A 25,499-nucleotide genomic window follows, 5' to 3' on the forward strand; every position below is an offset into this window, starting at 1 on the left:
AAGACATACGGGCACGAAGGCAATTCCACTTTAATATCACGAATATTTCCGGCTGTAGGTTCTTCGAACTTGCTCATTCGTCACTACCGGCACAACCGGCACGCCGATTTCGCGTCTCCAATTGCAGGCGCATTGTACATAGTGCATCGACCTCGCGATTCGTGTGTATATCGTCTCGCGTACCGTCGAATGAGTTTCTCTTTCCACCAACGTAATACTCGATCGCCGGCAAATCCCGTTCCCACGCCAATGTTGAACTTGGACTTGAACCAATAATGTACGCCGGATTCAGGTGTAAAACGATGCTCGGTACGAAATACGATTAATGTTCTGAGCTAACGAAAAGAATGTCAAATTATAGCAAAAGCTTGTTCAAGAATTTGGATTGACAAAAAGCAAGACATTATCACTAAAATATTAATGCAGTTTTAAGATATGAATATTTCTTAGAGTTTTAACAGAAATTAAATGGGGAAAAATAATTATTTATTCATTTTCTTTCAATTCATGATCATTTTATCAGTCATATTATTGATTGAGATATTTAATTGGTGTTATGACACGGTAAGATTTATTTTTATAAATTTTTATAATTCTTTTAAGATTGAATTGATAATAACACAAGATTTAAAAAATTTTTTTTATAGATCATGATATAGATTATTCAATGAAAAACGTTTTAAAAAAAAATTATAACAGTCTATTAAATAATTCTATATAGTTTAAATATTTATTACTGTGTGTGCATACATTATATTTTTTGTTCATAATTTTTGTTTTGTCAAATCTTAATTACGACATTAATCAACGTTGTTTACATTTCTTATATTTTATATATTGTTTACAATTACGCAACATTAACGCATCGTGCAATTTTCAGGGTTGTTCGTCACCATTAGTCGTAAAATTCGCCGATACGCAAAAGGAAAAGGACCAGAAGAGGATGCAGCAACTCCAGACGAATCTCTGGAACATCGCGGGAGTCAACATCACACCGCATTACCTAACCGTACGTGTACTTAATATTTTATAATAAAAGCTATTTGGCCGATATCAAAGATTCCATTTGCATCGAGAACGAGAACTCTTCACGAGGCTCTATCGTTTGAGCGCCTTACATTCGTATGCATTATCTATCCTTTGTGACTTTCTACATAGCAATCTCAATTTTGTTATGCAAAACATATTTTAAAAAAGAACTGAGACGTTTTTTTTTAGGAACATGATCTGTATTCTTCGAACACATATAGTGGCTACCTGTACCAAAGCTTTGTTTCTATTGAACGTTTCATGAGATTTGCATAAAGTTCTACAAACGTATCCTTTGGCAAATTTGCGGATAATTCTTTCTTAACAGAAATTTGATGAAAAACTTGATTAAAAGTTTAACAACATTTAAATTTTAGAAATCAAAGTTTTTGTGCTAATTATATTTAAATAAATTAATGACTTTTGTGGCAGAATTAAAATGGGTATTCTCAGATAATTTATAAAAATTTTTAAATAGATACGATGAATTTATGAAATATAACAGCGACTGTGATTAATGATTATTATTCACGTTTGTACTCACAGAACGATGCGCATACTTTGGCGCCTGCATCGTTGCAGCTTCTGCAACAATTGCAGGCGACGACGAGTGCCGCGACTCCGGTCGCAGCGAACGCAGGAGCAGCTAATGCACTGTCGAATGTACAACATCAGTTACTGTTACAACAACACCTTGGCCTTGGTGCGGCAACACCTGCGCACGCAGCACCTCCCGCTGTACCTAGTCCAGCAGAAATCAACCCTGCGAATTTGCAAAGTTTAGCCACCCTCGCGTCTCTGAGTAATACTGCTGGTGAGTATGGTTAGTGTCGATTATTAATTTTTTATTTTCGCTTATTTACGCTTATTTGATTTCCAATTTTCGATGACGATTTAGATAAGATTAGTAGAAATCCAATCTCTCTTGAAACGAGATTAAATATTCTCTACATGATGATGTTCAAAACATAAATTATTGAAATTATTATCCATTGTATTAACGTTATTCCAATGATCATTAAAAACTTATATTGACTTATAGGTGAATATTAATGTGTGTATAAATATATTGAAATCGATAAATAGTTATCTCTATTATCTTGCGCTAGTTTGTGTGAGTATTTATGTATAGACAGATTAACATATTCTTTTACTTTTTTTATTTTAAGATTGCAAGAAAATATTCTGTGAAATATTATATTATGATATTTAAGAAGGTTGATAAAATTTTTATTCTTTTTATGTGTATTACTGACATTTCTTATTTACATATTTTGCACGAATATGGATTTTTATGATTAATAAAAGAGATTTTCGTTAAATAATACACTCTTATATAATACTCTTAAAATATATCCAGTCGTTAATGCATTTACATTTATATCACACATTACGTCAATTCTTTCATATTTCTAATATTAGTATGACTGACGTGAGCAATCTTTAAACTTATCCCTTTTTTTAATATGTAAGTTTAACTTCGTCGCGTCACCTTTTGACCCTACTCTATACTAATATTCCGATACTTATAGAAAACCTATTTTTGTCGAACAAGTTAAAAACGTAAATCTTGAGCGCGAGTAAATTTAAATATATAATTCCTCTTGGGAGATAATTTATTTCTGCTCAATAAATATTTCGATTACGAGCCATCAAATTTCGATGTAAAATATCATAGAATATGATCGATTCGCTTGGACTAGCAAAATGGAACTTTATCCGTTTCTTCACTAAAATTACTCGTCCGTGTCAGTCATATCAGTGTCAGAATAAATTATATTATTTCACGCTTATATTCTCCAACTTCCACCGCGTATGATCGCGTCCCATGGGTCATATCTTTTCGAAAGTTATAACGAAACGTCCTGCACCAATTTACCATGGCAATAATAAAAATAAAAATTCTTCGTTTAATTTAATGGGATCGGGAAAGATGTTAGGATGATGATATACATACCTCAATATGTGTTTATCATTGACTTTACTGTGACATATATTTATTAGTTGCATGTATTTATTTATTTATTGCTACTGAACGTACGGTCATTTGATGACATTTTAGTGTCACGCAATGAGTTTACGTATACACAAACTAAACGCATAGAATGACGTATAATTTACTTTCAATATACATGAAGAGAGAACTTAAAGTATGAATTCAATAAAGTAAATATTTAAAACGCTTATACTTAAAACATTAATTGAAATATTAATATTTTTAATATTGCCAAAAAAATTCCATTAGAAGAATTAAAACTGTTTTATGTACTGTTAAATTATTTCAAATTAGGCAAAATTTGATTTAAGCTCATTTTATGAATTATTAAATAGTACGCTATATTCATCATCGTGGTATATAATCTAGAGCATTGAGGATTTCTACGATAAGTTCTGATATATTATGTTGTAGCAAATGCGGGTGTGTCGCCAATGAGTATGCAGAATCTTGTCACTTTGGCAGCTATGACCGGCGGAAACAGCAATCTCCAGGTGTCGCCAAACAGTGAGTAGAGAATATTTTGCGAGACGCATAATCGCAGAACACATTATTGTACATTAATGTACAGCTGTAGGTTCCGTGCGGAACTGTCCGATGCTTCGAATTATATGCATAACTTCAAGCCACATTATATTGTCCTTCTACCAATTGTACAAAACACCTGTATGCTTATGCGTCACGTATGTTACTTGCGGTAGACAGTAAATCCGCTTGAGCGTAGTCGGAGTTTAATGATTGCATGCGTTGTTAAAGTTCCAGGCGAACGGGTGAACTGTCCACGCTTTTGTAGGTATGCATGGTAAAGCGGCCGAAGTCGTGTTGCGATTATAATGGCAGTAATAACGCAACTGCGTGTCTATATGTATCTTCGCAAATTGTATTAACAGCCTTTAATCATAACGACGGTACTATGAGAGTAAGGTGTTTCAGAATATTTACCTACAATTAAACAGTAAACAATTTGTTCTAGAAATCAGTCAAGAGAAAGAAATGTTCTATGAACGAACATCTAATTTCAATTTCACATTTATAAGTTGCATTATATTTTAAAAAATAGGAAATTTCGAAATAATATTTAGCAAATTAACTAATTAATTTGGTGCAATTAGTATTTTAATATGACATTTCAATAAAATTATTGTCGGAATAGTTTTAATATTATCGGAATTATATCTTGTTATATAATTATCATTTTAATATCAATAACATCAGTACTATCAGTAAATCAATATGATATTTTGACTGTCTTATTCTAAAATATATCGTTTGTTGATTATTTCAAAGAAAATATTATACATATATCAGGTTTAATCATTAATTAAAAATAAACAAATAAAATTTACGAATTTGACTAATATAAGCACATTTTGTTGAAAAAAATCTAGTAATTTTTAAATTATTTATAAAATTAAACATATATACATAACTTGTATCTACATTTTTAAATAAATATATAACTAAACTCAATTCACATTTATAGAAGAACTTGTCATATAGTAAAAGTTATCTATTTTTACATTATACTCTAAAAATATCTAAGTTTGGCTATTTTTTTTATTTATTAAACAAATTCAATGATTAAACTTAAATTAAGAAGGAATAGATTAATCACTTTTTGTGATTGAATTATGATAACATGACCAAGACAGGATACTAAATTGATTGTAAATCAAAATTGTAAGTCAAAATTTTTCGTAATCTATATCATTGTATTGTATGTATATTGAATTGCGTAAATGTAGAAAGCCAGGTAAGATGTACGTTTCCATAATTAATTGCGTAATTACCTCTCACTTATATAAAAAAAACACACCTTCATTATTTTGCATGCTCATGACGCTTTTTGTATGATTTATATAAAGTCAACAACAAAGTAAGTCAAGTATGCAGGTTGCTTCATTGTGTTTCACTCATAAAGAGGGTACTATTTGTACAGGAACGAGTTTTTCAAATAGTTATTATAAATAGGCCGGTCGACAGAAATAGTAAATCTTAATATTGCAAAATAAGAAGTTAGAAATGTGATTATAAGTATATTTTCTTGCATTTTTTTCAATAATTAATTTTATATTTAACTATAACATATGTATAGTCAAAAAAGTGAATCGTCTGTAAGATCTTTTAATTAATAAAACAAACTGACATTTAATTATTTATTAACCAGACATTGAATTATAATAAATATGGAAAATGCTGGAAAATATAATTGTTAAGAAATTATTAAATCTTATTGTGTTTTCTAAATTGTAAATGTCAATTTTATTTACAACGATTTATTACAACGATTGTACCCAAAATTTTTATAAGCTTATTTTATCTAAAATATTCCAATAATAAATTTCTTATGTAATATATAATGTTACAATATATAGTAGCAAAAGATAAAGATTATAAATATTTTTTGCAGACGTAACCAACTCACCTTGCAATTTGATTCATCACATTAATTTGATACAAGTGAAGCCGTTGACTGTACAAATTGTTTAGTGGCAGTTAAAAATATAATATCAACGCCATCAACGAAAAAATTCCGCTTCGGGTGTTTCTCGTGATCATATCATATACATATTATCGACTCTGCTTTTGCTAATATCGCGAACGTGTTTTGTGTTTCAGCATTAAGCGGCCTGGCGAATTCGACAGCAGGTATGTCGCTATGTACGTGTCGTATTGCCTGGTACAGTATTAACAATTACTAAATTAATTTCGATCACGAAAAAGGGGCCCTAATCCCATTGATGGTCTGATTTTCCCATTTCGCTTATTTAATAGTGTACATGCACATGTACGCATGTGCACGTGCTTACACTTTCCTTCCCTTTGCCCTTCATTTCTCGAATTTCCTCATATTCTCTGTTTCTATCTTCATATCAATTTTCACGGTAGACTCGTATGATTATAACGTAATTTAAAAGTTATTCCGAGTTCGAGATATCGAAGCATCATTTTGATAAAATTACTCTCTAAATTCATTAGAGTGAAGTCTCACTCTAAAGAGTGAAAATTGAACCAGTCTTAAAAAAAGTGGCTTAATTTTATGAGATTTTACTTTTCGGAGTGATATATTCACTCTAAAATTTGGAGACTATAATTAATAGCTAATTACGATAAAGAACTAGATACATAAAAAATTTTCAGATAATTAAAAACGAATCTACGTATATATTTTTAATAATTAATTTTTCTGTCAAAATTTTTAAAATAATTTCTTACCTATTTGTTACTAATGATTTCTTTCTTTAGAGCCTACCATAAAATCTTAAATACTTATTATGATGTTTTTGATTTTGTAAATTTAATTGAATTAAACGTATACAATTATCGAAAAATTAAAATCACAGTATACAGAGTGTCTTATTTTAATCCATCATCCCTTTTATCTTTGCATGACAAACTAGGTCTAATAAAAAATATGTTCAGACAAAAGTTTCTCTAATTATTCTGCATATAAAGATAGAGACATAAAAAAATCAATACTTTACAAAATATTTTATATTTTATTCTGGCACATTTTGACATGAAATATAAAATATCCTATAAATTATTAATTTTTTTTATAATTAATCATGTTTGTGTATTCTATTTTATTCTTATGCATAAGAATTTTATGTACTTGTATATAAGAACTTCTGTGTATTTGTAGTATAATTAATATCACTCTATGCCCTATGATTAAAACTTATACAAAAGTAATTATGTCACATGAGTATAATCTATTAAACTATTTTAATAAAACAAAATATTATTTCATAACTCTCTCCCTTCCTTTAGTTGTATATTGCAAATTGCATATTTTTATAAAAAGCAATTATATGTTTTTTACCAAATAATTTATCTAATTATTATGTGCATAAAAATATTAAGACACGATTATCAAAAAATTAATAGTTTACGAGATATTTTATATTTTATTTCAAAATATGCCAGAATAAAATATAAAATATATATTTTGTTAACTATCGATTTTTAAATATCTCTATCTTAATATACTTTTGTATGCAGAACAATTATTGGAATATTATATTATGTAAACAAATCATACAATTCTATTTAAAAAAATAACTTTTATATCCATGAAAATTGAGTTTTTTGAAAATTGATTTTACTATTATTTGTGCTCCGTGAAGTCACACAACTTTCTGTCTAAACATATTTTTAATTCGAACTTATCCTATGATGAAAAAGAAATGATAAATTAAAGTGGGACACCTTGTATAGTAATACTACACATAACATTAAAATTTACATAAAAGCATATTGCACAATATTTTTCTCAAGAAATTAATTTGATGTTTAACTCTCAAGTTTGTATTTATGCTATTATGTAAATTTGTATACAACATAATTTTAACTGCAGGCAGAAATATTCTATTATTTTTATATCACACTAAATATGTTATAACAAATTATATTACAATTGCATATTTTACGTTTCTTTATTTTCTTTTATGTGAATGTACATCTCAATTTTAACGTTGCGTATTTTTTTTTCGTGCGTAGCTGCTCTTCTGGGAAAAACAGGAAATACAGGTGAGATACTCATAGGAAGAGAAATTGTTTGGCTGATTCGCATTCTTTATCGTATATCGCAACATTATGTATCTTCCTTTCGAATTCCTTTTTCGTCGTTTTCCCTTTCTATTTCATTTATATATTTTTAATATTTCTGTATATTGTGATGCAATATTGATAATTATTGTTGGCTGTAGATTTCATTAACGTACGAATCTCCCCTGCTTCAAACAATATTGTATTTTGAATTTTGTACACATCATAGTGTGTTCGTATATGAATTATAAAAGTCTAAAAAAGTTTTTTAATGTATGAGGAATCTCGTATCCGTTTATTTATGGCATTAAAATAGATTCATGTAATTGAAAATTATATATTTTTGTGACTAAAATGCTTGCAAATGAAACAAGATGGTAAATTCTTATTTTTTAATTGTGAATTTTGCTTTAAAATTTAATTCAAGTACAAATCAAAAGATATTTTACGATGAATATTTAAAAAAAATAATAAAGAAATAGCGTTTAGAATCGCTAAAAAAAATTGTAATGAACGTCAAATCATTGAATTTTGTAAACTGAAAAATCGTATAACGATAGTTCTATGATACCCTGTACATATGTATATATTTCATCCACGAATATGAATAACCGAGCCAATTAGTAACTGATTGGTACTGTATATTGAATTGTAAAAATGTTCACATATTGAATTAATACATTAATTGGCGGAACTTCGTCAGTGCTTTTAGGAACGTACAGATTTTTATTCTCTATCAATCGTTAATTGTAGTTTTTTTAACAATATGTATATGATCTAAATTATTGTGTGTGTATATTTGAAATGTATTGGGAATATACGATTCTTGCACAAACGCTTATTGCATTATTAATGGATGCACGATTTTCCATAATAAGAATTTAATCGGTAACAATACCTGTGCATAATGAAAAAGAAGAGCAGGACTTTTTTCATAAAACGCTTATCGCAATTAACCCGGGTATAGTGGCGCGTGATTTTTTATAGATATATTATCGTGCATGAAGGTGTATTATACTCCTAAATTATATTTAAATCATTAATATCTTGTTACGTAGAGAATTTTTATCTCTATATCGAAGAAGTATGATACTGCAAATTGGTTTAAGAGATATAGAACTGACATAAAAATTCGTGTTTCAAAGTATGCGTGCTTTAATGAACTTTGACCACTCAATCATATCTTTTAAACCAATTCTAGTCTCAACTTGAAATTTTTTTTGTGATTGATGTCTCATCATGAGATATTTAACACATAATTCAGTTTTAAAATAGCAGGATCAAAGAAAAGATAAAAGTCCACCGATTTTGCGGACACTATTTATATAAATCTTTTTGTATATTTTTTGTTTTTAAAAATAACTTTAAAAATATGAACATTTATTCACTATTTAAACAATTTAATTAATTAAGACTCAAATAAAAGTATGATAAATTGTTATTACAAGTTTCATTATTATATTAATTTTAAATATAATTGATTATAATTAAAATTTTTTATTTTTAACTGTAAATTCAATGTTTTGAATTATTGATATAATAGACAGGGAGAAAGATTATCATAAGAAGTATACCTTTGAATAAAATTGATCTTGTTTCTTTTTTAAATAAATTTTTTCATACAAATACCGGAATAATAATATTTGATAAAATTAATATACTACAATATATTGCACAAGTACGTTGCTTTCTGCCTTTAATAATAATAACAAACTCGGAGCGACTGACGTTCTTGCGATGTCGCAGCACGTGAGAAATGCCTTAGAAATAATTAGACTTGCGTATCGAAATTTATATTTGAGAATTGATAAAAAATAATATGTATTCGTCTTTAAGGGTCTACCGGGGGCAGTCTCAGTCCTGTAACATCTCTCACGCTCAATTCCTTGACGGGAACGCCGTTAAACGGACTTCAGGATTCGCTGAGCAACGCCTATTCCAGTTTACAACAGTATGCAGGTAATTATTTGGCTTGTCAAGCAATATTCGATGTACACAGAAAATCGTTAAGCGCAGTCCACACACTGCTTTTCTGCATCCGTGTGAACACGCAAAGGGTTAGGTTACTTTCTAATAAGTAAACTGTGCGCATTAAAGCTCTCATTGGAAAGACGACGGTGACCGTGGAAAAGAAAGAGTTGCATAGTGAGTAATAAGTATATAGATTGCCTGAATATATATTTCTGTGGATTGTCCCAAGTTTTAGTATCAAATAGTTCATATGGTTGACTTTCGCATTAATGTGTTCGTGTATCACGATACGAAACTATCATACAATATATTCAAGACAATCTGATTAACGTTACGAAATACGATTATTAAAATTTGAGAAAATATTTGAGAGAGAGAAAGAGAAAGAGATATTGAGGTAATAATTATTTTTTAAAATAAAAAATAGAAGCTTTTTGCGTTTAATATTAATTTTCGCACATTTAATATCTGCACATTTAGCGTCAGCTCGGATTATATAATTTTATATCTTTCCTATCGAACATTATATAAAATCAATACGGATATGCGAGATTTTAAAACTGACCAATTAATTTGCGATTAAAGCAAATTAGGTGTTGAAAGTATCGGAATATGGAAGTGAACCAAATGAATGCTTGAAAGAAAAACAACTGATAGGTTTGCATGTGCCTATTAGAATATCCACGTATCCCAGCGCACAAGATACACTCGTGAGAATTGAACAAGTGAAAATGTGTGCGTTATAATACCACGGTTGCAAATTGGAGAGCTTACAAAATCGCGTTGCATCTTATATATATATATCTTATATATTATATATATATATAGTATATATGTATATAATACTGTATATATTTTATAAATCATTGAATATTTAATTTCTCATTTTATTTATCGTATAACGTGCTTATTTACCCATTATATTCAGAGTAGACTAAAGTAATCAGATAAATTCAAATCAGAGTCTGTTTGGTGTGTCTCTGTAAGCTGGGACGTGCCAAGCCAATGTATAGAATTGTATTGAACAAGAACTGTTCATCATGAAGTGATATAAATCAAGTTTCGAAAAACAGCTAGTAGAATTAAGATCTGATTAAATTTAAAATTATTTATTTAAAAATATACATTGCTTTTAGCTAGGTTTTTAACGTACGATTTATATCACTTCAAAAAATATGCGACTGGGATTGTATTCCCCGCGATGATATAGCGAGAACATCACCAACATATTCGGATTTCAGGGTTCCCCGCGTTCACGGCGGAAGACCAAGTTCACCAGCACGGACAAACAAATCGAGGGTCCCGAAGGTTGCAATCTCTTTATATACCACCTACCGCAAGAATTCAGCGATACAGACCTCATTTCTACCTTTTTACCCTTTGGCAATGTCATATCCGCCAAAGTTTTCATAGATAAGCACACGCACATGAGTAAATGCTTTGGTAAGTTGAATTAACATTAAATAACAAAAGAATGTTTGAATATACAGATAAATTTTATGATAAATACGAGTGATACGACATAATAGAGATGAATCCATATATTTTACATTATTGTTTTAGGTTTCGTATCGTATGACAATGTGTCGAGCGCGCAAGCGGCGATCCAAACGATGCACGGTTTCCAGATTGGCATGAAGCGACTGAAGGTCCAGTTGAAACGATCCAAGGATGCCTCCAAGCCGTACTAGCTGACGTCACAGAACGTTCGTAGGTAGATACCAAGGACTCTCGGACACCTTGGCTCGACGACGTCCTTAGTCTGGACGACGCTCGCGCATTTAATTAACAACCGCGATGGTTGATTATTCCGCAGCGGAATCGCGTCTAGCGATAGGTCTAGGTAGACAAGCGAAAGTATTAGGTGGCTATATTCCACAATACTCTCTAGTCAAGCAGTATTTTCCACGAAGGTAGCGAGTTAACGGGCTACAATCGAGCGTTCTCGGACGCCGAAGAGGAGACGTCGCCGCTCGACACCTTCGCCGTCCTATCGAAACGAGGCTGTGATAATCCAGAAGACTCTCTTGTCTCCATCGGACTGACTTTTCTTCCGAGGTGCAGGAACGTAATTTATTCTTTTAACGTGTCGCTTGTGCGAACTGTCCCGCCGAATTGTCTTCTCTCTTCTACCTGCCGGTCCGCCCATGTGTGAACACTTTCAGTACATTTTTAATCCAACAATCTATCTATTCCGTTCACGTCCGTGCCACGTTGCAATCGTATATCATCTGTTAACTCTTCCAGTGCCGAGTTAAATATACATAGATATACTGCTTTTTTGATAATCCATTTCAATAATTTTAACAGGAGACGGAATAGGATTAACGAATTAGTATTAGTATCATTATTATGTCGGACCATTTGATTTCGTAGCCAATGATGATCGATTTCAGAGACTATGACCGGTATTTCTAGACCTCATTCAGATTTAGTGAATCTGACGAGATATAATTAATCAAGATTAATAGTAAACATTTGCAACCAATTCTTTTATGAATTAACTGTTTTTTATGTTAAAAGCGCCTTTGCGCATTAAATTACAAAAAATGTTGATATATATGTTAAGTATTATTTATATTCTCGTTAAAAAAGGGATTTTGCATGCAAGAAATATGCGAATACTTTATTGCGCTTTCATAAAAGATAAAGAAATTTGCATGTAAAAGCTTCATAATGTGATTGTGAAATATCTATTCATTTTGAATCTCTTAATTCGACTTTTGCCGTCACAAAATATACAATCGGTATTCAGCTTTTAAAATAAACGGCTCTAGACATTTCTCCGTTTATACCGAGACGTATAAAGATCTCTCGAGTTTAAATTTAACTCGATTTACGGGTTAAAGTTCATGTCGGGTTAAAATCTTGTCCTAGGAATGGCCTTAGCGTCGCGCATTTAGCGTTAAACGTGCTCATTCACTTTTGAATTCGGTTCATCTAGTTAGTACGAAGAACATACATAATATGAGCACACAGGAAATCGAATAGCCACGTTTATACGCTAAATTCGCAATGATATAATACGAGTCTTTCAAATATTCACCCGTAATATCTGCCTATACTTATCGCACGGTCTCGAAAATATGTTCGTTCTCTTCGAATCTCGAAGGTGCAAGCCTGGCGGCACGTTTCTAGATGATGTAATCAAACTACATTTCGTTGCAAAGGCTGCCAGTAAAGCTTTCTGTGCTAACTTACTGTTGCACAAAGTGAAATTACGTACGTGAAGTTCACTAACAACGTAGCTTTTCCCCTAGGAGGGTAAGACTAGTTCGCTTTGAATTTTCATGCAGCGTTCGAGTCCGTACCTCGTAACCATTTGACGATTTGACTTTTCTTTCTGTTTTTTCTTTCTGTAATTTTTTTGTAATTTATCTCTTTCTATTTTTTAATTTCTTTATCTTGTTCTTTATATCAATAACCACAGTAGTTTGAGCTGGTAAATGAACCAGCTAATTGAGCAAATACGAGCGATAAACACAAAGAACTGTATATCTCACTCATTGTAATTATGTCAGCAGCTATTATACCGCGTGTATCTCCTTCGTTTATTGTTCAAGACGCACAGAATTCGATACGTTCTCACGTGATAATAATATCACTAAGTTTTCTATCGTTAATCACGCTACGATGCTTTATTAGTTAGTAATACTAACATTGCCATGTGATTTTTGGGGGGAGGGGGGAGGAATATATGCAACCGAATCGTCGTAGGCGGTGGACAAGTCAATCGTTTCCATGAAAGTAAAAAAGTGTTATTTATGTTCAATAAAAACATTCTACTCATTATTATTTTTATATTCATCATGATTTGGGTTTAGTACAATTGATACCAAACAACTTTCAAATATAAAACTGCTATAAAAAAATACTATGCGTAATTTGTATGACTGTTACAATTATTCTCTGTAATCTAAATCTGGAAACCATTGGCGAATTTCACTAATTGCATTAGCAACGAGTTTTCACAAATGCGCTGTCGAACACTTTGTTTCTTTTTCCTTGTGACTGTCTGTCAAGCTGAATTAAAGTGGACGCTCGTTGCTCGTGTTTTAAAAGGACGACTCGGTAAAGTACCTGTGTACACGATGCACGGTGTCATCGGTTTGGAGATCCCGCAAATAATTCGTTTGAATGTATATACTTTTTAATGTATTCTGATTTCTGTTCGTCGTTCTGTTCCTATGTGCAATTCTCTTATCAGACATGCTTATGAAATATTTTGTCGAAGTGTTATTATAACGCAATAAAGCAATACTTCAAAATCCTTTTATTCGTAGAAAATAATAAAATTATAACTTTAGCTTCTGATAACATATTTAATCCGTTAAATCCTCTTTTTTAAGGAACTGATCATATCGTGCTACATGTTCGTTTTGTGCTAGATAATAACAACCAAACGAATTAAAAATTCGTTGTTATCCTAAAGTGCAAGTCTGCAAAGACAATTGGGCATAGTAGGTCTTCGCGGGATCTCGGAAAAACCGCCACCGCGCGCGTTTGCCCAGGGATGAATCTTCATATCTGGTGTGTGGTGGTGACTAACATGTCCGTGTGTTTGTTTGTGTGCCAGCAGGTGGCCTGTGACGTTGTGACCGTGTACTCTCGATCGGAGTCGCCGTGCCATGTCAGTCTCAGTCAGTCAAATCAGTATCGGTCGTTCGCTCGACCGGTCGATCGATCAGTCACGATTCCCCGGTCAGTCTCTCGATCAGTCTATCTGTGTCTGTCGGTGCCTGTACAAAGAACAACACCCGCCCACGCGCTCTCACTTCTGCCGTGAGATCCTCCGCCTTGTTGACCTCTTCTCTATCTTTTCATCTCATCTCCTCAACCTCTTTTGCGCCCGTACCGCCTATCCACGAAGTCGCGACATCATTCATACTTCGCGATCGCACCGAGCGGTTGCTCGTCCTCCCGATCGCAGCTGCGCATGTAAAACACTGGACGAAATCTCGGACACTCAGAAGAACTGGGCAAACGAAAGTTGTGGCCAAGAAAGTGCACATGAAATGTGGAGGAGCGCGATGAAGAAGGCTGAGAAAGTGGAACAGAAAAGAGGACGATGCACCGACGACCGACCAGGGTTCCTCGAACGAAGCTAACGCGCTATGTTAACTGTCTGTCCAATCTCCCCTCCTCCCTATGTATATACAGATATATAAATATATCATGCATATATGTACATACACATATATGTGTACGTGTGTATGGTATGTGCGTGCGTTTGAGAGCGTAATGAGGATTCTTATAGTTAATTAACGATAGGTGACGCTCTACGTTTCACGGTGAAAGAGGACAAAAGGACAAGCGAGGAATGTGTGGCGAATGAGCTGTGTGCGAGAAATTTTTCTTATACATAACTATACATATACATAGTTATACATACATGTTCATAAATCGAATTATCGACTGAGAACTATTTTTATCGGCTCTACTATCGGGATCGCTGTCAACGCCTCGCAGCGCCTGTTTATACATAAATATGCATATGCATATGTGCGTATGTATCGCGGCAAATTGGGCGTGTAAACGAGATAAATGTATGTATGAAGAAGCACGAGAGATGGAGGCGGAAAGGGAAACGCGAAAGGACGAACAATGATCGTGCGGGACCGACGCGCGTGCGACTTCTTAGGTTTAAATCGTGCAAATATACCAAAAACGAAACGGATACAAAGAATTAAACACAAAAAAACCGATAGATAGCGAAGAAACGAATATAAGAGACATTTTGTAGTAATGACTTTGTGATAAGATTGTATCGTATAGGGGACCGTGGTCTCAAACTGAAACTGGGCCGGATCGCTCAGGAATAAACACATCAGGCGTCACACATTTGTGCATTCAATTATTCTATATCGTTATCAAGACACTTCACGAATATAGTCAAGTACAGAAGATGCGACAAACTTTTAATGAATTTTAATATCGGACGAGTTTCCCGACCGTACGCTTGCATCGTCTTCTTCGTCGAAATAATAAATTGCACTTTGTGCGATTAATCTTAGGAAAAATTAGATACGAGATCGATCGGACGAGTTGTCTGCATTGATTCAATGAATTAAAAGTCTCTTATCAAGTGATAACTGAATACGGAAGGACAAAATGGATTACTATAATAATTGCGAAATAATTTCGCAATCAGAAGGAAGAGACGCACTCGAATAAGTGCATCACGCAAGATATTTTAAGATAATTCATTCTTGACATTGAATATGAATTTGCTTCTTGGAAGTAAATGGAAATACATTTTGATTTTTGAAATTCTATCGATCATGAACCGATTTATTAATTTTGGATAATTAAAAATATTAACAAACAAACATAATTCTATGTAAGATTTATTTTTGCATTATTTCTAAAACGATGATCACAATTCTTATTATAACTTATCGAGAGAAGGCAAACGTATATTTATGCTGCAATTAGTGCAATTGACTTTGATTAAAATAGATTTATACAGCTTGCTTTTAAGTGCAGATAAGATATAAATTTAGAATGGAATATTTTCAATGTGATAAATCAAATATAATTATTTTTAGTTGAACGAACATTACGAAAATTGGTTTCATGACGAAACTGTGCGATGATTGTATTCGAATGAATTAAATCAAGATCATGCAAGGATATATATACGGGATTGATGATTATAAAAAAAAATTAATTTAACATGGAAATGTCAGACATTTTTAAATCGATCATGTGTAATTGAATTACTTCACATATTAAGAATTAATATTTTGTAAAATCTGAGTTAAAATTTCTTCTCTCATATATAATTCATTCTTTTTGAAAGTATTATTTTTTTGTTTATTTGGATTTTATATATTATGATCAAAATATAAATAAACAAAATTTGTATTCAATTAGTATTTTGATTCTTTGAAACAGTTTTTTAATCAATTTTGAATAATATTAAGTTATAAAAAATTTATTTAATCCTGGAGTGAGTCCTGATTGATTAATATTCAGAAATATCAAAATGATTCATAAAATACTAAATATTTAATTATTTTATAGGAGACACATTTGAAACAAAAGAGAGAGAAAGAAATTTAGAAACTACCTGAAAACATCTATAAAATCTTTATCTTTCAGACTTTTAAGTTTTCATCTTTTTAGATATGTCTGTTAAACTTTTATTTTTTACAAATTAAATATGCGAGTATTGAAAATATTTTTATTTCAATATATTTTCTATTTTTCACGATTCCAATATCATAAAAAATCGTATTTTTTTAGAGTTTGCCCGTTATATTATCCAAGCGACCCGCTATGTTATCTACAATCTTATGCAACTTCCTCTTACTATTGTCGTGTCATCTTTTATAGTTGCATCCACACTTTCACTTCGACAAAATACATATCCCTTGATTTGTTTTTTCTCGCATAGTCTTGTCTATATTGAGCAAAACAAGTTTACGTGCACTAAATTATTAAATGACAGTAACTATGTTCGTTATCTGTTGAAAATAATGGTTGTATATTGCATTACTATATTTTTTTTTGAAATATTTTATAGCTAGAATAATGAGTGTCATCGCATAGCTCATTTATCGTTTACATTATATATATATATATATATATAAAAGATGGATTTACATACAATTTTTTGAGATATCCTTGAAAATAGGATAATTTTTGTTATTCCGCATTATAATTACTTGTCATTTACGATTAAGCGTACATAGTCTTGTTTTGTCATCAACAACATTAATATGCACACATACGTCAGACCAAATAAACGGAGCATTGGCGTCATTACAGGTAAATCGTATGCAAATGGACAATTTTATTTAACATTTGCTATTATTTTTGAGTAGTGGACAACGTGCTCCGTTACAGATTACCAAAGATGTGTCTTTAATTAATTGATGTACTTACACAATGCTAATGACTAACCCAAGCGAGTGTTGAATGTCTACGCTTGAATAAAAACTATTTACGTATAGAATATCTGTAATATTGCTTCATATGTGATGAATGATTAAATTCAAGTTATTAAGTTTATTATCGAATTATGTGTAAAAAATATAAAACATTCAATTATATATTTTATTAATATATATGAAAATGCTACAAATGAAAAAAATTATTTTGTTATCTTTTAAATTGATTTAAGTATAAATTTTAACAAATATTTTGAAACTATAAATCATAAATTCCAAACTATTCAAAGACAGTATATAAATCAATCGGCAAAAACTATATAAAGCTTCAAAATAGCTTTTTGATATGCGTACAAATGATTGCTATACATATAAGTAACAAATATACAGCACACTTCATCCGAGAGATGTCCTAGGAACATTCTTAGGATGTAAAGCATCTTTTAGAGATCTTTAGAATGTCCCTTAGATATTTGTGCTGTATAAGCATTTCAAAATTATATGTAAAATATTATAAATTTTATAAAAAGAGAAATAGTTTGATATTTAATATTTAAACTATAGCGTAGACGGTTAACACTAATCGATAATCGATTAACTAACAATAGGAAATGAGCACGCGTACACATTAGTCTTGTGCGTATATACAAATAGAGCCTAGTCACAAATATCGTTTAATGATTGAAAGATGCTTCTATATTCGTATCATTTTCATCATTGTTCTTCAGCACGTGCGTTGACACTGTTGTTAGTACTACGTTTATTATGGCTATTATTATTGCTATGTTTATCTTTATTAGTTATATCTGTTATTCTAATTTGATTATTATTATAAGAATTCTTATTATTGCTATTATTCTATTATTACTGTATGGTCATTATTATTTTATTACTAGTATTATATGTTTATAAAATTATTAGTACTCCTGCCAATGATGGCGATATTACCATTGGCATTTATTATTATTATTATGACTTACTTGTATTACTTTTATATATATTATTACTAGCACTTTGTGCGCGACAGCAATCGCGATTACCATCTTATTGTTATTATTGCTAATATTGATCGTTCGCAAATTTAGTGCAACAATGGCAGACTATCAGTTTAGGTCAGAGTCAGAATCGCTTAAATACTTTTATGTCCGTTTTTACAGGACGCTAATATATAAAGAATTATGTACTGTAAAAACGAATCGTATATCTGTGCGATTATTGAATGTGGTCAAATAAGGATCACTTATTTAAGATAATTATTTCCATAAACAAAGTTTCTATTATAACAGTACGGAATAATGTACTTATAACGAATGATTTATTTTCGTGTCTTATAGTTGTTACATTATTATGCTATTTACCTAATTGAATACTAATTGCTTGGCAAAATGCAAAAACGTCCGAAATATTTTTCACGTTTGTCAAAATAGTTGCAAATTTCAATGACAAAGCTTATAAAATGTTATAACTTTTTTTGTATAAGAGATATAAACACAAAGATTTTTGTATCTTAAAAAATGCGAATGAATAGATAGATATTTTTGTATTATTAATACACTGAAAGAAAAGGTTGGCTGCTGCAGCAAATTAGATGGTAAAATATGGCATAGCATTTTTAATTGACTGCAACAGTCAATTTTTGGTTGCGTTAGCTAATCGAAATCCTATACTGTCATTGCGGATAAGCTAACACAACCAAAAATTGGCAGTTGTAGCCAATTAAAAATGCTATGCCATATTTTACCATCTAATTTGCTGCAGCAGCCAATCTTTTTTTTCAGTGTATCATTCTCTATTCTTAACTATTTTATAACAATTATTATTATTCTTCATATCTTATTTTATGTGAATATTATAAATAATACTTAACTAATTTCGTATCGCGTTAATAATACAAGTTTTCTTTTCTCTTTTTCTTTTGCATACAAGCCGACCAATTCAGTGATCCTATTCGACCAACATTTCAGTGATACAACCGTCTATCCGAATTATTATTATTCGATTTTTACAATTATGCGTGTAATTTACATCTGTTGGTAGAATATGTTTTTGTTTTTAAATGTTTGAGTTATTACTTTGTAAGATTAATGTTATACTGTTGAGTATACGGTATTTGCATCGTTAACAATCTGTCATGCTTCTTTATTTTTGTTTTCTTATATACTATGGCCCGTATTCAGAACGCGTTTTTATCGATAAAAGCGCGCTTTTATCTCTAAAATTCCATAATCTGCATAACATAAAGTATAGTATGTTAGCGCGCTAACATCGTAAGCGCGTTCTGAATACGAGCCTAAAAATTAAATTTTTGTTCTTTTCTTTTTAATTTGTTCGTCCACCGCGTTTCTCCGTCTAATACAAAATGTATGTATTTTATATTAAAAGATGGGAATGTGTCACTATCAGAGCTGTCGAGATGATGAATCATGTCAAATCGAATGCATATAAAATCTGTGCTCTTGATTTTAATATGTTGAGTGTCGATTATTGTATGTAAACACGTTGCTAAAGTCTTATTTTAATTTTATAGACGAAAGGAAAACAGAATTAATCAAAATTAGTAATTGGTTTAACTAAAATGTTGGCTAATTAAAACCTTTGATAATGGTAAAAATGTACTCGTACGATACATGAATAATGTATGCCAATATGTAGAACATCGAAATTCGGTTAATATTTCAAATATTTATATTTATCACTCAACATGTTAAACGCTTTAGGCAAATGATGCGGTATTCAGTACTTAAACAATTGCAGTACTTAATCATATAAAAGATAATTCATTACAAAACATAAATTTTTAAAACCGATATTTTTATAAATTTGTAACTTCTCGTGTTCATTCTCAAATAATTAACCTATTTTATCAATAATTTATCAAAATATACAGAGACAAATTTCCATTCCGCGCGAATGGATATTAAATATAATCAACATCTATATGACTTAAAATTCACGAAGATCATCCAGATACTCCGAGAGAGAGGCGCGTTAATCCCACTCTTTTAATTAAATCAATTTAACTATTAGCGATCGAAGAATGATCGTAATTGCGAACAGAGTATTAAGACTCATCGCTGTAATTATCTTACATGCATATTGGCAATTTTTTCGAATACGCGCGTATGTACGTAGCACGTATGAACGTGCATCTGTGTTCGGGCATTAAATGTATGTTTTTCTTATGTGTACACAACTCTGTATACGTACAAAGTACGTATACATATGTGAATGTGCGTATGCGATGGTATTCGCCTTCTATCGCCGTGTGTAACGCCGTTTATTCTTATTCTTTTTTTTCGTTCAGTTCTTTTATGTTTCTCTATTCTTTCTTTTTTTTAAATAACTATTGTTTGACTTTAAATGGTCGGAGGCGAAACCGCGGAGATCGTCGGCGTGCATCGTTAAATATACTTAAATATATTTTCTTTTCTGTTTTGTTTAATCTACAATGCAACCAGCATGTTAAAAATAACAATATATATATTTATTTTGTTGTTTTAAGTTTTTTCTTCGCTTTACTACCATTCCCGTGATCCTGATTTCTTGACTATCATATTTGATTACCGCTTTAGTGGGAAGCCGTATAAAAATTGTGCAAAATATTTGACCATCTTTTTATACATACACTATAGTTTCACTTTAACCTGTTAAACCTTGTTGACAAAACCTTTTATAAAATTCTGAAAATTAAATGTTGATGAATAAGTAAATAATGAAAAATGAGTTGCTAAAGTAATTATTAAATTTGTTCAAATATAATTTATCACGATAACAACGATTTAACGATTGTATCAAAAAGTGAAGTCTCAGTTTCATAATGAGTATCTAACTTAGAGGGTTACTTCATTGTAAACGAGTAATAATTAATAGCTTTATGTACGTATCTTTTGCAATGTACATAACTACATATGTAGTGCATGCTCTAAAGATGCTAATACAATTATAGCAACTGATAAAAGAAATTTTATATACAAATAATTAAATTTTTTATGCAGCATAATTTCATAATGTCATATCAGTCATATGTCATATGACGTTTAATTTTTTTATATATTCACGCGGAGTTGCTTATTTATAAATATAAGTATCATTTTGAAAGACGACAAATTTAAAGAAAATATGAATATTAAAACGAAACCATTACTTTTTAATCTCTGTTGGCTCATGTGGCTTAAAACTATCACATTAACTTCTGATTAACTTCTTATGCCAATTTCAAGAATGGATTATCAGTGAAATGAAATCAATATCTTTTTTTGAAAATACTTGTTCAGTTATTTTCGTTCAGACATACAACACACAGCATTTCTAAAATAAACACAGAATGAATCAACACATATTTTAATGTCATTTGACGTACGTCTTTCCAGTTTTTCAATATTTTTTTAATTCAGCTGTTATTTATATTGGCTTGATTTCTATTCAAACGTAAAATTTATAACAAAAAATTTCCTTTTTCTGCACCGTTTTTTATCCAAATATTCTCGCTTACATATACGATTGTTACAGACACAATTTTGTTTATTTATATATAAATATCAAGATTCAAAACCCGGGATGACTAACGGATATAAAAATGAAAAGTAACAATGTTTGAATGATTGATTTAAATGATTGATTCAATTAAAAAAATTTTTTTGGAAATATATATATATATATCGTTTCAACTTTAATCTCATAATGTGATGCTAAAAATATTTATTAGATATTTTTTAACCAGAATAGAAGCTAACCGGAAACATCGCTTTCCTATCATAATCTTGTCATTTTTACATATGTTTTATATACGTTTTGTATATAAATTAGTAAAATGATCCATCATTTAATGCAAATAAACGAGAATAGATGTATACTTGCTTTCAGAAAACCATTTTATTTCTACGACTTTCAGAGAAAAGAGAGAGAGATTACATATAAGATTATTATATTCAGTTGATTTTTAATTATATATATAATATGTTAACATATAAGCAAATTCTATTAAGTTCCTATAATGCATTCATTCGACGTTGAAAGCAGTATTACTTCAAGTTGGGATGCAATCTAAATTCAACACTTAACACTCGTATATTGGAGACTTGACATAAAAAATGTCTAGAAATTATATTTTTGGAAAGTTATCTTTTGTTACGGAAGATTACGTGCCAAGACATATTAATAGCATTACAAAAACTGTAGCTGTTGATAAGAACATTCGTAAAGTACAAAATGAGAGGATAAAAGGAATTTTTATAAATAAACAAAATATAAAAATATTTTAAATCATATAATTTCTTTTAGGATTCCTTTTCTGATATTAATAACCTTTTTTATGTATCAAGCCTTCGATTACATGAGTATGCACAAGTTGTGATCTTTCTTTCATCGTTCACTTTAGAGAGAGAGAGAGAGAAAGAGAAAATGAGTCGTACAGAATCCGCACGCACACCCGCAACAATCATTCGACGAATTAATAGATAGATTGTACATAAGACCGTACCTAGTTTGTAAGAATATTTTTTGTACGCAGCAGAATCCCGAGCGAGTTATTGTATCGTTATATGGTCTGCCATGGTTTCTGTGAAGAGTAATGTGTGTTCACAGTGGCGCAAAGAAGACCGATGCTCAGATCCAATCTTAATAAACTAATTTTAATAAACTTGTTGGCTTAAATGCATCAATATTTTGTGAATATCATACAATACAATCACAAAAAATCAACTCACAGAATTACAATTCTTTCTTATTATTTTATATTTTTTGTTTATTATTAAATGATCACACAAATACATATATACGTATATATTAAGAATACAAAAAGTAAAAACTGCCTTTTAAATGATGATAAAATATTAATCTTGTTTAATCTTTTTCAATTAAATTTTCTTAGAAATGTATATCTAATTTGATCCTTCCATAAATCTATTTTTAAATGTTAGACATATACATATAATAGCGCAATTTGTTCTTATTAATGATATTATTTCAAAATAAAAATGTGATGAACGAGGTTAATTACTGCTTTTATTTATTATATGATCAAAAGTAAAATTTTTAGAAAAGTTGAGCAATTTCTTCGTATATGCCACACAGTCAAAGTGTTAACTTTAATAAATGTATAATACATTGACTATATCAGACTACAATAAGTGTACTTTTATTGAGTTAAAACTTTAACTGTGACATGGTAGATTTTAACAAAATTGTGATTAAGAAAAATTCTAGAGCACTCTATTGATAAAAAGAAATGTCTTAAATAATTGTGTCCTCTATCGATATAGTTTCCCTACTTAACAAAAGAATTTTGAATATATAATATATCGACGCATCGGTTGGAACGAACTAGCGACGACTGCTGAGTTTGTTACTCTTATCATGTAAATACCAGTCATAATGTTACGTGTTTAACTTGTAGAGAGTCCATGTAACTACTGTAAATAGCAACGTTTAACGGACCACGATGCGCGTTCCCGCCTTTAACGGAACTCCGCCACTGTGTACACGCGTCAGCGATTATTCCCGGGTGGGTGCATGGAAGCATATAGAAGCGTTGGAAGTCTACGCATAGTCTACGTGCAGAATATCTGAAGCGTCACTCACGCAAATTATGGCCCGTATTCGTGCTTCATTTAGTGTTAAATGTGGCCATATAATTTTCAGTCTGTAATAACATTAAATGCGACACTCAGACAAATAAAACTTGGAACTGAACTGCCACATTTAGCGATAAATATAATAGCTTAATTTAATAGCAAAGTAGTAATTTAGGACTGAATATTCTATGTAAAGTGACTATCGATATTCTAAAAGTGTTAAAAACAGAAAAAATATTGTTTAAAAACATGTTTTGATATCAATTTATCACAGAATGAATATCCAAGTCAATCTATTAAATAATATTAAATTAATTTTTTTCTATGTAGAACTTCTTCTATCAGCAACAAGCATCCTACTGAAAAATACTTTTATGATCTTACTTCACACAATACACTTTGTATATTCTCTGCGCAGACTATTGGTTTATATGTGAATGTTCGACGTCCATATAAAAGAATAAACAATGAATTATACATGTAGAAAGAGAGATTACGACGTTAACACATTAATGTTCTTTTTTGTATCCCGAAGTGTATCTTCAAACCGTTCTTTGAATCTTGCAAATCACATTCATCGACGGAGAAGAGGTACAACGATGAAACTCGTTATCGATAGCCATCGACAAATTGTTAATTGCATCGCATAAACATAATTCACTTTTAGTGAATTTGTGGCTGATTTAGACGTCTAAAGAATTACATTAAAATCAGGAAATAACTGCATCTGCAATTAAAAATTTTTCGACCAACCGGAATTAAGGATAACCATCTTTGAAATGTGTGTCGCTCTCGATGTTCGATTTCTACGATAAGGGTTCTTTCTAGACCGCAAGTGGACAAAACTCATACAAATAACAAATACAAATATATCCATGGCAAGGTGTATTGTAAATTAACGTTCAATTCGGATATATGTGTAAATTAGTTAGACTAATTAATTAACCGATAAGGTAATCGCTCCCCTTCTTTTGGAAATTATGTAATATTTCAAATTTATAACGTTCATCCTCAGTTCATAATTTCCTAATTAAGAAGAAGATATTTATTATTATTTAAAACGATTGAAAATCTTCCTTCATTAAATGCTGTCATCACTCTGTTATCTGTATGAATTTGTTTTCTATCGTCGCTCGTGTCTAGAATCTACCCTATGTATTACTGTATAAATATTAACTCGTAAAGTCAGCTATGTAATCTCGATTGACTCGAAAGAAAACGCGAATCAACCAATTCGATGAAAAATGGAACATAAGTTTTATTTTGTAAGCGTCGTAACATTCGAAATGATTGATTAAAAAGTTTATCATGTTTTCAAGAATTTATGCGCGGATTCATGAAGTAGAAAAAAAATTAAAAAATTATTTTTATTATAATAGAATTTAATAAAGAAAAATTATAATTGTTGTCGCACCATATATTAATTTTACTCGAGTTTATTTAATGAAGAATTTATCATAAAAATTCGATTATATCGTCGAGTGT

General features: G+C 30.7%; 1 protein-coding gene across 1 annotated transcript in view; it reads left to right on the forward strand.

Annotated features, from left to right (window-relative positions):
- Positions 1-15,233, forward strand: part of LOC108726391 (CUGBP Elav-like family member 2) — a 512,320-nt gene extending 497,087 nt beyond the window's left edge. Inside the window, 10 exon segments of the mRNA XM_018453913.1 lie at positions 881-1,009; positions 1,576-1,843; positions 3,440-3,532; positions 5,645-5,674; positions 7,529-7,558; positions 9,413-9,535; positions 10,789-10,807; positions 10,809-10,990; positions 11,111-11,261; positions 14,124-15,233. Coding sequence (XP_018309415.1) covers positions 881-1,009; positions 1,576-1,843; positions 3,440-3,532; positions 5,645-5,674; positions 7,529-7,558; positions 9,413-9,535; positions 10,789-10,807; positions 10,809-10,990; positions 11,111-11,238 — 1,002 coding nt within the window. The 3' untranslated portion in view covers positions 11,239-11,261; positions 14,124-15,233.
- The last annotated feature ends 10,266 nt before the right edge of the window (positions 15,234-25,499 follow it).

Source organism: Mycetomoellerius zeteki, unplaced genomic scaffold (genome assembly GCF_001594055.1).
Source record: "Mycetomoellerius zeteki isolate Tzet28-1 unplaced genomic scaffold, Tzet1.0 scaffold415, whole genome shotgun sequence".
Classification (NCBI taxonomy): domain Eukaryota; kingdom Metazoa; phylum Arthropoda; class Insecta; order Hymenoptera; family Formicidae; genus Mycetomoellerius; species Mycetomoellerius zeteki.